We start from the raw sequence: 16,932 nt of genomic DNA, 5'->3' as shown, positions 1-16,932 counted from the left end.
TATCAACAACGTAACATATCAACATCTTTTGATTAACTTTGTGAAATTATCCTTAATGATAGATGTTAATTGTAATGATTTATTTAGTTTAATTAATTGAATATAATTATTTGTGTGGAAACACGTAGAAATTCAACGCCATTTTTACTTTCTACAAGTCTTGGTATTAGGTGATTACTAAGGGCCCAACATTGAGAGAATTCCATTCCACCTTCATGCAAGTACACAATAACCACTATAAATAACCTTGAATTCATCATCTTCTTCCAATCACACCAACACTCAATCATCTGTACAAGAAGAGTTTGTTTTAACTAAGTCGATCATTCATACACAAATGGCCTCTTCGTCTCCAATTTTCCTAGCCTTGTTCGTTTTTCTTCCTCTTTTGATCGGAAGTTCCGAAGCTAATTTCTACTATGAATCTTGCCCACAACTGCTTTCAACAGTTAGAGGAGTGGTACAAGCAGCCATTAACAAAGAGGCTCGAATGGGTGCCTCGTTGCTTCGCCTTCATTTTCATGACTGCTTTGTCAATGTAATCAACTTATATATATACTCCATATAGCATAACTCATTATTATGCATCATACCACCATATATTTTCATCTTGCATGTCAAATTGGCAACCACATTGGTTATACTTGTATTAGGATTTAGGATTTAGGATTTAGGATTTAGGAATCACCATGCAAGTTAAAGTCGTGCATATATTCTAGTCCTTAGATGAACGTGTATAACCAAGAATGTGAAAATGGGTTGGGCCAGACCCAAATTATCAACCAACTTATCTGGCCCAAGAGATGATTTGGGCCAAGCAAATCCAATACTAGAATGGTCTTAAAAAGTCCAAGCATATCGACCCATCATCTAAAACATGGTCTTATCAAATGGGCTCAGCCAGATAATACTTGCGGCCCAAAATCTTTTCACTGAACTCTCCTGAGTCCTGACAATGATAATTAGCTCTTGTTAATTACTTTTTTATATCACAATTTGTACTAAGTTTGTATCATGTCCCATAACAACAGGGTTGTGATGCATCAAACTTGCTTGATGATTCATCTTCTTTCAAGAGCGAAAAAGGCGCAGCCCCAAACCGAAACTCAGCAAGAGGATTTGAAGTCATTGATCAAATTAAGTCCGCGGTTGAGAAAGTCTGCCCTGGTGTAGTTTCTTGTGCTGATATTTTAGCAATTACTGCAAGAGATTCAGTTGTTATTGTAAGCATCCCAACTTTTTTAATTTTTTCCTTGACTGATTTTTTTAACAACTTAAATGTAAAAGTGTAGATTTGAAAAATTATCTTAATAATAATGAGTTAATTATAGATTAATTATATAATTATTGATGAAATATTGCAGCTTGGAGGGCCTGAATGGGAAGTGAAGCTTGGTAGAAGAGATTCTTTGACGGCCTATTTTGCATTGGCCAACGCCACCAATACAATTCCAGCTGCAAATGCTAGCCTTAGTGCTCTCCTCTCTAGCTTCCAAAACCATGGACTTTCTACAAGGGACTTGGTTGCCTTGTACGGTATGCACAACATCTTACACATGTCCAATAAATTTTAAACACAACTTTTGATAATTGTCGTGTAAACCTGGTTGTACCTTTTACCTGATACAACTAATACTATATCTTATTCCACATGCTCGTATATAAGATAAATCGTAATCGTACATTTTTAATTGAATAGTGTTTTTTTTGTTATGTTTTCAGGGGCCCACACAATCGGTGTAGCAAGGTGCACAAACATTAGGCAGCACATATACCAGGACAAGAATATTGATACATCATTTGCAAGATCAAACCAAGGAAAGTGTCCACAAAAGAATGGAAATGGTGACAATAACTTAGCACCCTTAGATGCTCAAACTCCCACAAGATTTGACAACAGTTATTTCAAGACCCTTGTTAACAAACAAGCAATTCTTCATTCAGATCAAGAGTTATACAATGGAGGAACAACTGATATGCTTGTTCGAACCTATGCTTCAAACCCTAATGCTTTCCTCTCCGATTTTACCGCCTCGATTATTAAGATGGGTGACATCAAGGTTCTTACTGGTTCACAAGGGCAGATTAGGAAGAACTGCAGGAGATTGAACTAATCTAAGGATTGTTTCAATTATTTGTTCGAGTTTTGTGGTGTTATATATGCTAATATGCTTTTACTTTGCTTTAATTTAGAGTTACTGTTTTCGGTTTTCTCTATGTTTTTTTTTTACTACTCCGTACTTATTTGTCTTGTAAGAGATATCGTAATGTTTGGTGGTGCATACAATGTTATAAAGCATCTACGTACAAGTTTTATTGAATGAAGTTTTTTTAGACGAAATTTATTAAATAAAGTATCCATCTACATATTTTTGTGTTTGATTTGGGTGATATATTTAATTTAACGAAAATGATAAAGGTCGCAACATGCGATTTTTAAGTCGTGTCACAATGATGACATGACATGCTTATGTGTCATGGTTTAAATAGGAAATTAAAATATTTTACTTATATAACATATTATATATGTTATAAAAAACTGTAGGAAAATCTTAATATTCTAATTTGTTTCCTTCTTTATATCGACTACCCTATTTACAAATTTTCATAGTAAAAATATTGAATTGATAGTAAAAATATTTCTCTGACGCATAACCTACATGGCGCATATATGTACCAATTAAACTACGACACATATGATTGCGACAACTAAATATTGTCGCAACTTACGACCTTTATCATCACCCTTAATTTAAAGATATTACTTCATGGACACATCGGACTGAAACATACCAAGTACACAATAGTCCGGTTCCTATCAATAAAAATCCTAACAAAAATACGAACAAGTTTTACAGTTGGATAAACATTGGGCTTTTGGTCTTTAACTCTTTATAAGTGATTAAACGCAAATTTTTGGCTATACCCGGGTACAGCCAAAGCTGGCTGTACCCCTATCCAAAACGATGTCGTTTTGTGTTGTTTAAAATGAACATTAATATACTGGTACAAAAATGAACATTTACTATTTCGAAAATGAACATTTATTTATTTATTTGGAATGAACATTTACTATTTTGGAAATGAACATTTATTTATTTATTTGGAAATAAACTACAAAAATGAGCATTTACTATTTCGGAAATGAACATTTATTTATTTATTTGGAATGAACATTTACTATTTTGGATATGAACATTTATGTATTTATTTGGAAATAAACAATATAGGCGCTTGTAAAAACATAAAAGACCAATGAAGTGAACAATTTCATTATGAACATTAACCATATATTTATTGTGAACAAACAAATAAACAAGAAAGAACAAATAATTCAACAAAAAAGAACAAACAATATAAAAAAGAACATAAAATTCCAGAAAAAAGAACAACCAAAACAACAATTATGAACAATTTTATGATGAATTTTAAAGCCAACATGAAAGAACAAACAATAAAACAAGAAAGAACAAATACTGGTACAAAAATGAACATTTACTATTTCGAAAATGAACGTTTATTTATTTATTTGGAATGAACATTTATTTATTTATTTGGAAATACACTACAAAAATGAGCATTTACTATTTCGAAAATGAACATTTACTATTTCGGAAAAGAATATTTATTTATTTATTTGGAATGAACATTTACTATTTTGGAATTGAACATTTATTTATTTATTTAGAAATAAACAATATAGGCGCTTGTAAAAACATAAAAGACCAATGAAGTGAACAATTTCATTATGAACATTAACCATATATTTATTGTGAACAAACAAATAATTCAACAAAAAAGAACAAACAATATAAAAAAGAACATAAAATTTCAGAAAAAAGACAAACAATACAACAATTATGAACAATTTTATGATGAATTTTAAAGCCAGCATGAAAGAACAAACAATACAACAAGAAAGAACAAACAATAAAGCAAATAATTATTATGAACAAACAAATAAACAAGAAAGAACAAATAATTCAACAAAAAAGAACAAACAATATAAAAAAGAACATAAAATTCCAGAAAAAAGAACAAACAATACAACAATTATGAACAATTTTATGATGAATTTTAAAGCCAGCATGAAAGAACAAACAATACAACAATAAGTTTGATGAATGAATTTAAAAAACAACAAGAAATAACAAACAGTACAACAAGAAATAACAAACGATACAAAAAGAAAGAATAAAAGATTAATGAAGAATTTAATTATGAACATTAACCATATGATTATTATAAACAAACAAATAAACAAGAAAGAACAAACAATATAAAAAAGAACATAAAATTCCAGAAGAAATAACAAAAAATACAACAATTATGAAAATTTGATGATAAATTTAAAAAACAACATGAAAGAACAAACAATACAACAAGAAAGAACAATCAGTACAATAAGAATGAACAAATAGTACAATAAAAAAGAACAAACAGTCGACAAGAATGAACAAACAATATGAGCGCGTCGTTTTTGGGGGTATAGCCAGAGCTGGCTGTACCCGGGTACAGCAGTCAGCAATTAGTGATTAAAGATAATTTGTATCCAACCATAAAACAAAGAACACTAACCTTCCCCTGCTCCTCAAAATTAACATTTTATTAGCTCAATTACTTTTTTGCTTTTTATTTTTTTTATGAGTAATCCGTTAAGTCGTTAATACATATGGTTAGACCCTTCACTTGCAAGGGCTTATCTGCTGAATTGGTCGGGTTGACCCAAGCAAACTTTGACCCAACATGGCGTTTTTCCTTATCTACCAAGAAAATGATGACATAGAAAGATCCTTCATTGTAGTCGAAATATTCTAAACTACTTTTGCTAACAACCAATTTAGGAAACCCCATCCTAAACAGTTATTTGGAAAAGTCACAAGTGCAAAGACTCTTCTTCTAAGGGGTTGAAAGATCTAAAATTTTCATATACCACTGCTTAGACCTGGCAAAACTGACCCGGACCCGAAAAATCGACCCGATCTGTAACCCTAAATCGATCCGAAACGACGACCCGAAATTAACCCGAAAACCGAATATACCCGACCCGAAACAGAAACCGACTCGTAAGTGATTTGACCTGAAATGACCCGATACCCGAACGACCCGAAGCGAAGTACCCGAACCGATCTTCACCCGAAACCGAATTAACCCGAAGCGAAAATAACTGTAAATTTTAAATCAACCCGAACCGATCCGAACCGAAAATCTAAAACCGATCCGAACCGAAGAGCAACTCAAATTTACCAATTAATTTAAATATAATTTAAGATTTTTTTAGCTTTTCATATTATAATTATTTACTTTATTATTATTATTATTATTATTATTATAATTATTATAATTATTATTATTATTATTATTATTATTATTATTATTATGGTATTATAACACAATAACTGGATATCAATATATAAATGCTCAAAATCCGTGTGTATTGTATAATATTGTGGCATTATATAACCATAGAATTTCATTCATTTCATCCACATACAGTCGAAGTGGGAGGTAATCGTACGCTAAGACTGTCCCGAAAATCTTCAAGTAGTACCAATGAAAGATATTGGTACAAATATCTGCGATCTGAAATTGGAGGCTATCTAAGTATATCACATTACAAGTCCTCATTTCATTACATAAAAGAAGATAAATGGCAATACAATAAAGCGACTTAATAAAAAGAATCAAATAGCAACCATAAATTTCATTTATAACGACATTTTTTCCTTGAAGTAATCCTAGCGTTTGGTCTCTATACTAGTTAAGTACTTACTTACTAAATCATGATAATTTATTAGGGAGTATTATATTTGTACATGTCTCAAGTCTCATTTTCTCGACCGCAAATTAATAGTAGAACTAGGACTAGAATCGCCTACTTTATCACTTGTAAAAATTTAAATATGTAACCTTTAAATTATTGTTTACTATAAATCTCATACATAAAGCATTAAACTTCAAACCGTATACGCTTAAGCCTAGACCCTTAATTTTTTTGTAATAATAATAATATTATAAATAAACAATATTAATGTATGATCACCAAAACAAAAGATAAATAAGCTGATCAAAACTCGAAACCCGAAAAACTCGATATAACCCGAAAAACTCGATATAACCCGAAAAACCCGATATAATCCGAAAAACCCGATCCGATATGAACCGATCTGATACGACCCGATCCGACATTGACCCGATCCGATTTAGACCTGGAATTTTGACCCGAACTAGAACCGACCCGATTATAAAAAACCGAAGTAACCCGAAACCCGAAATTGACCCGACCCATACCCGAAACCGACCCGAGAAAAAATAACCCCAAATGACCCGACCCGAATGGACCAGACCCGAATTCGATCCAAACGACCCGTTTGCCAGGTCTACGACACTGCTTCTTCCGATTTACGAAACATTTCCTATTATGTGAAAAATATGTGTGCTGAGAAATTACATGTGTGATAAACTGACTATCATTGTTATGTCTTTTATGGAAAATCGGAGAAAGTAAATGATGGTTTAATGAAAAAGTACCAAAAAAAAGTGGATGTGGGATGAATTTGATCATCCTACCAATGCTTTGGGATTCATTTGCCCGGAGATGATCTCGGAAACCATGTTGTATAGTGATATAAATCGTGTTCTATTATACATGTCGCAATCCATGGCAACACTTAGTTATAAGTCATTCATCTTATGTCCATACTACGAAAAGTAAGAACATTTTAAATTTATTTTTCATATTATATCAATCATTGTTGTTAATATTTTTTTTTCTAACGACATAATTTTATTGTTTTTACGTAGGAGGCACTGGATTCTTTTAGTTATTTGCTTGGCTAAATCTCAGGTCTACATATTTGATTCTATGCAGAAGAAGAGAAATTTGATGATTAAGAACCAATTGAACCTGTAAGTATTTTATGAATTCTTTGCATTTAATTACATGATACAAAAATATAATAAAGTATATAGCTATAAGTCCCCTTTTGTCAAACGTGTAGGGCTTTTCGGACTTACAAGGCACAAAATGGATAATCTAAAGGAACTAAATTGAATTGGATTGCGGCACAGGTATAATTACCTAAAGATCAAGTTTTTCAAAATTACTACGTATAATTTCATATAAATTTTACTTGTGTTGTTTTTTTTAATGCATGTAGTGTCCTCAACAACCGGGATCACTAGAGTGTGGCTACTACGTCATGCGTTTTATGTACGATATATTTACAAAGCATCGTGATAGTCAAGATCTTACTACGGTATGTGATATACTTTAATAAATTGAAGTAGGCATAACTATTGATTGTCGACCTAATTATTTATATACTTGCATGTGTATTTTTAGGATTATTCAAGAACAGAGTCTTTTTCATTCGAGGATATTAATGAGGTTAAAGAATTTTGGGCTGATTACTTTTTGACCAATTTCGATGTAAATCTAGCTAGCTAGTTTGTTGTAATATTGGTTTGTTAGGTTCGTTATCAACATGTTGGTTGAACGATATGATATGATGGATTGCCTTTTAATGGGGTTGTAAAACTATATTTGACAGGTGTGTATTATAATTCCCGATTATTGGGAAGGGTTATATTACAAAGGAGATTATGTCGAAATTTTAAACTATATTCCACTATTTTTTTATGCCTGTATATATAGTACTGTGATCCAGATACATGAAATATGAAGTTGCTCAATAAAAAAATGAAAAAAAAACGAAAAAAAAATTGAAAAAAGGTAATTTGCGTCGCAGTTTAGTAAAACAGCGACGCAAATGACCACATCAGATAAGGTCATTTGCGTCGCAGTTTTACTAAACAGCGACACAAATGACTTTTTTTTTGACATCATGAAAAGTCATTTGCGTCGCAGTTTAGTAAAACAGCGACGCAAATGACTTTTCAGGATGTCAAAAAAAAAAGTCATTTGTGTCGCTGTTTAGTAAAACTGCGACGCAAATAACTATTATTTGCGTCGCACTTTGCATCGCACAAAAGTGCGACGCAAATGACTTTTTTCATTTGCGTCGCTGCCAGTTGCGTCGCACCAATTTGCGACGCAAATGGGCTTAAATGAGCGACGCAAATGAGACTTTTTCCACTAGTGATGGTTGGGTACTGGGTAGGAATAAACAAATTTGTGTAAGAACAAAAACATAATATATGTATATATATATATATATATATATATATATATATATATATATATATATATATATATATATATATATATATATATATATATTTGTTCTTTTGGTACAAATTATGAAAAAGTGAGAAAATCGTATGTCTAAAAATAGAAACATGAAATGTTTTTGAAACGCCCGAACAGAAAATAAGAAACTTTTGTGAAACAGAGAGTGTAAATCAAGTCTTAACTAGTGGGGCCAACCATTTGTTAGATGGAGGAAGAGCCTCTAACTGGGGCGAAGCTAGGCTCAGTGATGGAGGGGGCCAATTTCACATAATACATATTAATTTTTTTCACAACTAAGCAATAATCCTGATTAAGTATACTAATAGTTACTACTTAATGTAAAAAGAATTGGACATGACATAAGAAAATAGACATCCGTTAGAGAGAAATAAGTTTAGCAAATTAACCTTAGAGTAATAAAACCAGTAAAAAAAATCAAAAACCGGAAGGGATAGGGGAAAAAAATTTATGTAAGTTACAATACAAATTACAAAGTAATGTAGTATATATGGAAATGATGGCATGACCCACCCTTTAGTTACAACTAAGTAGTACTTTGTATTTAGTATTTTAGTTATGCTTTATCTTTTAGCAGGGAGGCCACACAATATTTTGCACTAAAAACTCTTACCATGTTAGTAGTTGAGCACTATAATACGGAGTTGCTCTTTAAATTATTTTATTGATACAACTGGAACTTGAGGGGGCCATGGCCTATTTAGGCCCCAATGGCAACTCGCCCCTGGCCTCTGAGGTCGATTCATTTGGAACTTTGAAAAGTAGTATGAAGAAATTATGTTTTTGTTCTAAGTATGTATTTAATGTATTTAATACGAATGTTAATATATAAATACGATTCAGATTGATTATACAGTGTGAGCAAGTGATCGGAATGCCAAGTTGGAGGCCGCTTCAAATCAAGTGAAATTAATATTATTAATGACACATCTTACTCTTGACTGAACTTGTCGGATCACACAAATAGTATGTGAACGGATCAAGTGTTTATGTGAATAATATTATATTCAATTAATACTCTAATAGATGGTTATTCGTAAATGATGAATGTTAGTTTTAGTGGGAGCTAAACAAATCATCAAAAGACAAAGTCGATAATATTGCCACAAACGAAGATATTGCCGGAACGGAAACATAATTTGTATCGGAAACATTGTTATTAGAATCGCGATCCAGATCGTAGGATCGTAGGATCGTACGATTCTACGATCCAATTTTCGCAAAATGATCCAGATCGCAAGCAGAATCGCAGGGATGGTGGGATCGTAGCAGGATAAGTAGGATTGTATAGGATAAGTGGGATCAAATAGGATCAGAAGATCCTACTTTTCACTTGCATTGGTGCAGGATCGGTTAGGAATAGTCGATCCTACTTTTTTACTTATTAAAATGATCCCAAAACAACTAATTAACTTTCTCTTTAACCTCAAAAAATGATAACCCAACTTCATAAATGAAAATATTTGTATTCTTTAATCTATATAACTATTACCAAGCCATATTGGCTTTAAAGTATCAATATTATGTGAGGAAAAAAAAAATATTTAGCATCCATATTATTTGAAAGACGTGTATTTATTCATTTAGCAAAATTTTCTTACAATTTTAGGATCTTACGATCCTACGATCCGATTCTACCGACTCGATGCTGCCCCCCATTACCGATCCAAGGTGCGATCCGATCCTACAAACCTTAATCAGGAATGTTATCGGAAATCGAAATATTTCCGTAAACGAAAAATATTATCCAAAACGAAAGTATTATTAAAATCGGAAATATTACGGGAAACTGCAATATTACCGGAATCGGAAACGCAAAGCTCGATACATTAGCCGGAAGCACGAGCCAAGGCCGCGTGCATCGCAACCCATGGACGAGGCAAGCCCAAGAGCTCTGCACAAGGTAAGCCCATGGGCGTGCAATGAGAAGCGTCATCGCCTGCGAATGCACCACTAGTACAAAATCGTTCATTTGCGTCGCACTTATAAACACATTACGCAATTGTTAAATTTTAGCATGAAAATTTATCATTTGCGTCGCAGTTTAAGTTTGGTCGACGCAAATGACTGTTTGTCTTGAAAAATAAGTCGTTTGAGTCGCAGATCTATAAAAATGCAATGCAATAGTATTAAAATTTACGTCGCAGTTTTATAAATCACCGACGCAAATGACTGTTCCAGCATTATATAGTATATTGCGTCGCTGTTTTTTAATTCTGCGACGCAATTGACACGGTAAGTTCTCAAACCTAATTCATTTCCTCACGCAAGGGTATTTTACTATTGCCGCCTCCTCCCTCTATACATCTCTTTCTCTCTCCTCCTATTTTTTCCAGATCTCAACTGTTTGAAACCCACCCTAACCAGAACACCTCTACCCCTCTTCCTGTAACACCCAACAATTCTCTCTTTTCTAGAATAACCTTTTAATATAAATATAAAGATAAAAATAGAGAATTAACAAGGCATTATTGCCCGTGTGAAAACGTAACAGCTTATTCAGAATTTTGCAGCGGAAAACATAATAACTAACTTTAAGCTTATAAATAGTCAACTACGAAATTAACTCCAAAACCAACCAACGAAAACAAAGTCAACGTAACCAATTCAACAAGTTTAAAGTCCACTTAAAACAAACCAAATCCAACTTAGAAGTTAGAATGTCAAAACTAAACTACAAGCTCTCCAATCTCGAACTTAATGATGCATCATCTTCAAACCTGTAGATGGACAATGCTTATTGATCCTTAGAGACTGCTCAACAAAATGGGTCATCACAAGATTAATAAGGTATAGCCATGATCAATATACACAAACAAATCACGTAGTCAGCAAAGTTGAGTACTACATACTAAATCAATAATAATCCTAACATGATTCCATTAAACGAACAATCCTAACATGATTCAATTAAACGAACAATCCTAATATGATTCTATTAAACGAACAATCCTAACATGATACTAACAAAGAATAAACAATAATAAGTAACATCACAAAGACTCGCAAATAACTTTTAATAATTCATTTAATTCGATTAGTTAATGGAATGAGTTGTCTAACTGAAAAGCTTCCATTTGGAAGACAGAATACGGGCGCGACTCCGTATTCCTATGACCTGCGATATCGAGGAACCCTTTTAATCAAAATAGAACACGGTGATCAATCCGGTCCCAGAAAAAGCCATGGACTACCACCATGAATTCTAGGAATGACAATTGGGCGGTGTGGGTAAGGGGACCCCCTCCCCCGCACCCGCCAAAAAAAATTACACCCACCACCTACCCACCACCCGCAGCGGGTATAATTTTCTGGTCCACACCCGCCTAGGCGGGTACATTCCTATAACCATACCCGCGCCACCACCCGAATGGATATCCACCAACCGTTTTTACCCGTTGTACCCGCATACAATATTTTTTTTACAGCAGATCTTACTGTAATGCAAACATATCCTACCATATCAATGTTTTCTGTTGTAATATTTCTACATTTAATACAACATATCCTGCAAAAATAAAAGTCTTTCAAGAACGTTTTAAATTAGAATTACATTACATAAAAACGACAAATACGAAAAATTAATAAAATCTCCATAAATTACATTACTACAACACTCAAATATCAAATTCTTAATCAATACACACAACATTTGCTCCCAATTTCTCTCTTGCATCATTTTCATCTTCAAACTCGTCCTCTTCGTCATAAATATGCAACACCTTAACAATACCGCCACCTGCATAAATTTATATAATTAGAGTGTAACTTTAATTTTAATATAACATAAATAATTTAATCAAATTAATGTTTCACTCTAATTAATGTTTCATTTACAAGAGCTTTTAGTTCAATCCAAGACGCTTTCATGAATCTTACAGCAACATTCAAAGCAAGTACCAAACTACAAAACGAGATTAAGCATTCTAACCAAACAAGCATATCATTGGAAAAAAAACCCAGAAAATTAACCGGTTTCATAATCAATATTAAACTGATTTATATATGTATATTTTTGGGTTTTAGATTAATAATCCAGAAATCAACTGGTTTAATAATAAGCATTTCTGGATTTTTTCTGTATATTTTTCTGCTTTCAATAATTTCAATCCATAATTTTTGTTTTTGTTTTTTCAATAAATTCAATCAAATATTTATGTTTTTTGTATAAAATCAACTAGTTTAATATAATAATTAAGCGATTTTATCAAATCAAAATAAAAACCTAGAAAATCAAATCAACAATGGAGAACAACTTCATCAATCAACAATAAATCAAAACCCAACATCAGAACAATTTATTATAATATTAAACTATTTCACCGGAAAAAATGTCAGAAAATCAAATCAACAATTAAAAACAACTTCATCCATCAACAATAGATCAAAACCTAACATTAATTAGAACAATTAATTTTAATGGTGCAACCTGAAGTTTTGATTTAAAATAAAAATTGATTAGGATTTTGTTTTCCTTTCTTAAACAATAAAACGGAAAGGAGAAAATGACCTCAAGTCGACAGAGGAGTGGAGCAACCCGACGCAGGACGACAAGAGAGAGGTGGCACAACTCGATGAGGACAACAAGAGTGGAGCTGACCGAGCTGTGGAGTACGACTGTACGAGAAAGTGAGTAGCATGGGCGTAGGGAATTAGGGATGGCAAACTGAAAGAGAGAGTGAGGGAGTTAGGGAGGCTGAGTGGAGGCGTGAGTTTCCCCTCAAGTCATTAGGGTTTTTTGTCTAAATGATTAAATGAGTGGGCTTATTAATCTGAGCCTGTATAAAAATTGTGAAATGTATAAATAAATATTCGGGTATAAGGTAGGCGGATGGGTAGGCAGGCGGGCGGTTGGATGCGGGGCGGGGCAGGGCAGGCGGGTTCGGACTCGGAGTCAGACTCGGTTTCAGACTCTAATTCTTCGTACATTGGACCCTCTCCCGCAGATATCTTGAACTTTATCCCACGAGCATTAGTCCATTTGAAAGTCTTGCGCCACCCTCGTTGGATTTGGTCATCTTTTGAGGGCGATGGAGCGATCAACTTAGTAGGGTCAAACACTTCATCTTGGAGAGCTAGTGCCATCTGTTTCTTTCTTCGCTCTTTTCTTTTCTAACCCAAACAATAGCCCGAAAGCATGTGAGTTGGGGAGCGTTTTTGGCATAGCATGGTTCTTTGGGGCGAGTGGCCTTTGAGAACGTAAAGGGTCGTGTCCCAGAGCATGCATCTCTTGGGTTTGTGCGACCTCTAGGTACAGATGTTCGGGATATGCTTCTTCCATCGTGTTTCTTGATGGCTATCACGGGCAAGTACTCAGGGGCCCTGCATTATTGTTGTGGAGTAGGAGACACATTAGTTTGTTTCGTGAGTCGGTTTTTTTAGGCATTCTATGACTACCCTTAAGTCGGACTAGTATATTTGGACTGTTATGTGTGCACTTTGAACTCTTTATGTTTTTGAAAATCTCTGCCCGTGTGACATTCATGATTATTTGCATGGTCGACTTTTAGTGTCGAGCATTGCCGTTGTAGGAGGCCTAACAACGACGCAAGGAGTTATTAATTTTTCGCGAGTCGCTTTGGAAATCGAGTGCTTTTCTTACGCCCTCGTAGCAATTCCTTTTTTATGGATATTTTTCGCTACGTATTTTCTTTTTTGCTTGGGCACCGAGGCTGCTGCGCTTGACCAGAAAGCCAAGCAGCAACTTCAGCGCCCAGCAGTGGGCGTGAGAAATTTTGGCGCCCAGCCAGGGGCGTTAAAAATGCGTCCCTGGCTGGTTCTCGTTTTCTGTTTTTTGTTTATGCGACTTCGATTTGCGTGCTTGCCTAATAACGTCCTTTACGCGTAATATCGTTTGTGGGATTCGTTACAGGCCATCCCGAGCGTCGCTTATTTTGTGGCGATCATTCGGGTTTGCGGAACACGTGTTTTGGTATAACTCTTTGGCAAATTAGTCTATGAATGTTTGGGCAATTTTTAAGGTCATTGGTTTTCTAGGATAATTTGTCACACACAATCACATATTTCGCTACACATTACTACATTACAAACATGGATTTGAAAATTAAATATGCCACGTAGTTTATGATAGGCTTCTATGGGTAGTTTATTTGTGCCTGGCTTGGTACCGCTTCTATCGTAGATCCAACACATGCCCCGGTCGAGGTAGTGTCTTCAACAGACGAATTTCGCTCAAGAGGCCAACCCGCAAGTGCAAGCCAAGGGGGCATGCAGGCGAGAGGGACCTAATGAGCGAGCGATTGGGTTCGGGATAGGTGTACTACCTGCACAAGTACCGAGTGGGAAACATGCGCGGCGTATGCACCCCCCTATTGGCGAAGAAAGGTATCCTTAGTCCCAACTTCCGAGGGAGCCGAGATTCGTTATGATGTTCTGCCCGTTCACATTAATATGCTGATTTTCAGGTCGTCCCAACTTGATGGGGAAATAAACGCGGGGTAGGATCGTTTCACCCTTCGGCTATTTTGATTACCTACAAGCACGAGTATTTCCTTCACTATCCCCAGTGGAGTCGCCACTGTGAGGGGGTCGAAAAAGCGCGAGGCTAATGCGTAACCTTGTCCCTCGTGGGTGTGACGATTCTTTTATTCAATCAAGTGTAATTGGATTTCCTGTGAGTATACACCCAATTGACTAGTAATATAGGAGTCGCCATTCAGTTTTTAACGAAAATGAGAAAAACTGACAAAACCCGGTTATCGTGACATAAAGGGAGTGCAATTATGTTTAACCACGACGGCCGTAGGTTCCCTTGTGATCCCTGGTGTGGGGATCTCTCAATATACACTCGCAAGGTAGAGATTGAGGGTCCGGGGGACTGTAACTACCGAGAGGAGTAATTCGCTCGTCGATAACTCCAGAGGCAGGATATCCTTACTAGCTCAGCATAAATAATTGAAGGGACATGCGTTAACTATTAAACTAATCTGAATTGATTTTAGCAACGTGCAACATATAATACTAATTCGATCGTGATTATCTGATTTAAATAGCATTAAGGGACCTAGCATGATAATCCGATTTCCCAAAAATATTATATTTGTTAGGCGTGATAGAACAATCATATTAGGTTAGTTTAACAGTTCATAAAAAGGGCGAGGAAAGCAGTTAAATCATCGAAAAGGGACACATTACGACGCACCCTTGAGAGGTGCGTCACAGTTCTCAGAAAACTAACCACTTTGACTTTGCTATTTCTCCTTTTTATTTAACGAATCTCGATTATGGGACAGGATACGTTCTGTTCGATTTATGGATCGATTGCGACAGAACGCGTGAACAGTTTCGCAGCGAGAGGCTTAGGCTAAGGGGTTTAGAGTCAATACTCAGAATATGTTATGTGTTGTTGTGTGTTGTTTCACGTCGAAACTAGGGGCCTATTTATAGGGAAGAGTTCGTGGAAAGATAGAATTGCAAAGTTCTAATCCGCAAAGAATTAGGAAAAAACACGTCCCAGGTAATTTCGGCGCCCAGCTCTGGGCGTCAAAGATTTCGGCGCCCAGGGCTGGGCGTTGAAAATAGAGATCCATGTAATTTCAGCGCCCAGGGCTGGGCGTCAAAGATTTCGGCGCCCAGCTCTGGGCGTTGAAAGTGATGTCTGGGCCGAATTCTTTGTCAGATTCGGATTCCTGAAATCCGTAGAGTTTGAGATTAATTCGAGTCTTTTAGCGCGTGTTAATTTTGTGACGGAATGCGTCTGGGCCCGTTACGAACTCTAGGCTCGTTAGGATTTCAATTAATACGTAACTCTTATTTCCGAATCATATTAGGAATAGGATTCTCGCAGTTTTCTATCTCATTTAGGATTTATGTTGGAATGCAACACCTAATTCTAACAGGTTTCTATCTTTTATGATTTTGCCACTTTTAGAAGCTACTTTTTACGGCAGTTACTATTTTTAGCAGGTTTCCATAAATAGCTGGTTTCGGGTGAAATGAAAAGGGGAATTGAGATTCGTTTATTTTATAAGAGATGCGTTGTCAAGTGGAGTTTTTATGCTTTCATCATCGAACCTTTCCCTTGCGGGAATGGGGACAAGAGTAGGTGTCTACAGTTAGCCCCCACTTTGACTGAGTCTTGGAGTAAGACGATGGTCAAAGTATTAGACGGAGTGCGTCACCCAAGCCATGGTGTATGTGACCTGTTTTGCGAGGGTCTCACGAGCCCCCGAGTGATAACATTTGACTTAAGGGTCATCACTTGAAGTGTCGACATATCCCTCACGTGTCATTGGGATTTGTCAACTGATAGTATAGAAACTTCCTCACTTTGTCATTGCAAGGATCTAAAGATGCGTAGAAACTCCCTCACTTTGTCATTGGGAGTAACTACAGATGTTTTCGAAATTAAAGCTGTAAAGTGTAATTGGGCCTGGCCAAGCGCAATCACGAGGTAAAACGTTTTTAAAGATTCTCATTTTCAGGGTTAGCTAAACGAGAAAACCCCCTTGTTTTTATAGGATGTAAAACGAAGGAAAATCCAACAAACAAATCCTTTAATTTTTGGAAAAAGGGAAAACCAATAAAAGTTATCGCTGCAGCGACTAAGGACCTGCGCTGTTAGTGACGCAGACCCCGCCCGTTGAAGGTGGGCGAGCCTGTCCTCTGAGGGGGACCCCCCGTCCGATAGAAGTGGACGAATATGTTTGATGTTTTTTTGAAAATAAGGACCTACGCGGTTTGTGACGTAGACCCCGCCC

General features: G+C 35.5%; 1 protein-coding gene across 1 annotated transcript; it reads left to right on the top strand.

Annotated features, from left to right (window-relative positions):
- Positions 1 to 260: 260 nt before the first annotated feature.
- Positions 261 to 2,321, top strand: LOC110793341 (peroxidase 4). Its single transcript, XM_021998208.2, has 4 exons — positions 261 to 538; positions 1,032 to 1,223; positions 1,365 to 1,536; positions 1,723 to 2,321. The coding sequence occupies exons 1-4, from the start codon at positions 338 to 340 to the stop codon at positions 2,112 to 2,114; spliced, it is 957 nt and encodes a 318-aa protein (XP_021853900.1). The 5' UTR covers positions 261 to 337; the 3' UTR covers positions 2,115 to 2,321.
- Positions 2,322 to 16,932: the final 14,611 nt, after the last annotated feature.

Source organism: Spinacia oleracea, chromosome 1, assembly GCF_020520425.1.
Source record: "Spinacia oleracea cultivar Varoflay chromosome 1, BTI_SOV_V1, whole genome shotgun sequence".
In the NCBI taxonomy this organism is placed as follows: domain Eukaryota; kingdom Viridiplantae; phylum Streptophyta; class Magnoliopsida; order Caryophyllales; family Amaranthaceae; genus Spinacia; species Spinacia oleracea.
Note: the sequence above shows the minus strand (reverse complement) of the source record. Positions and strands in the feature narration are given on the sequence as shown.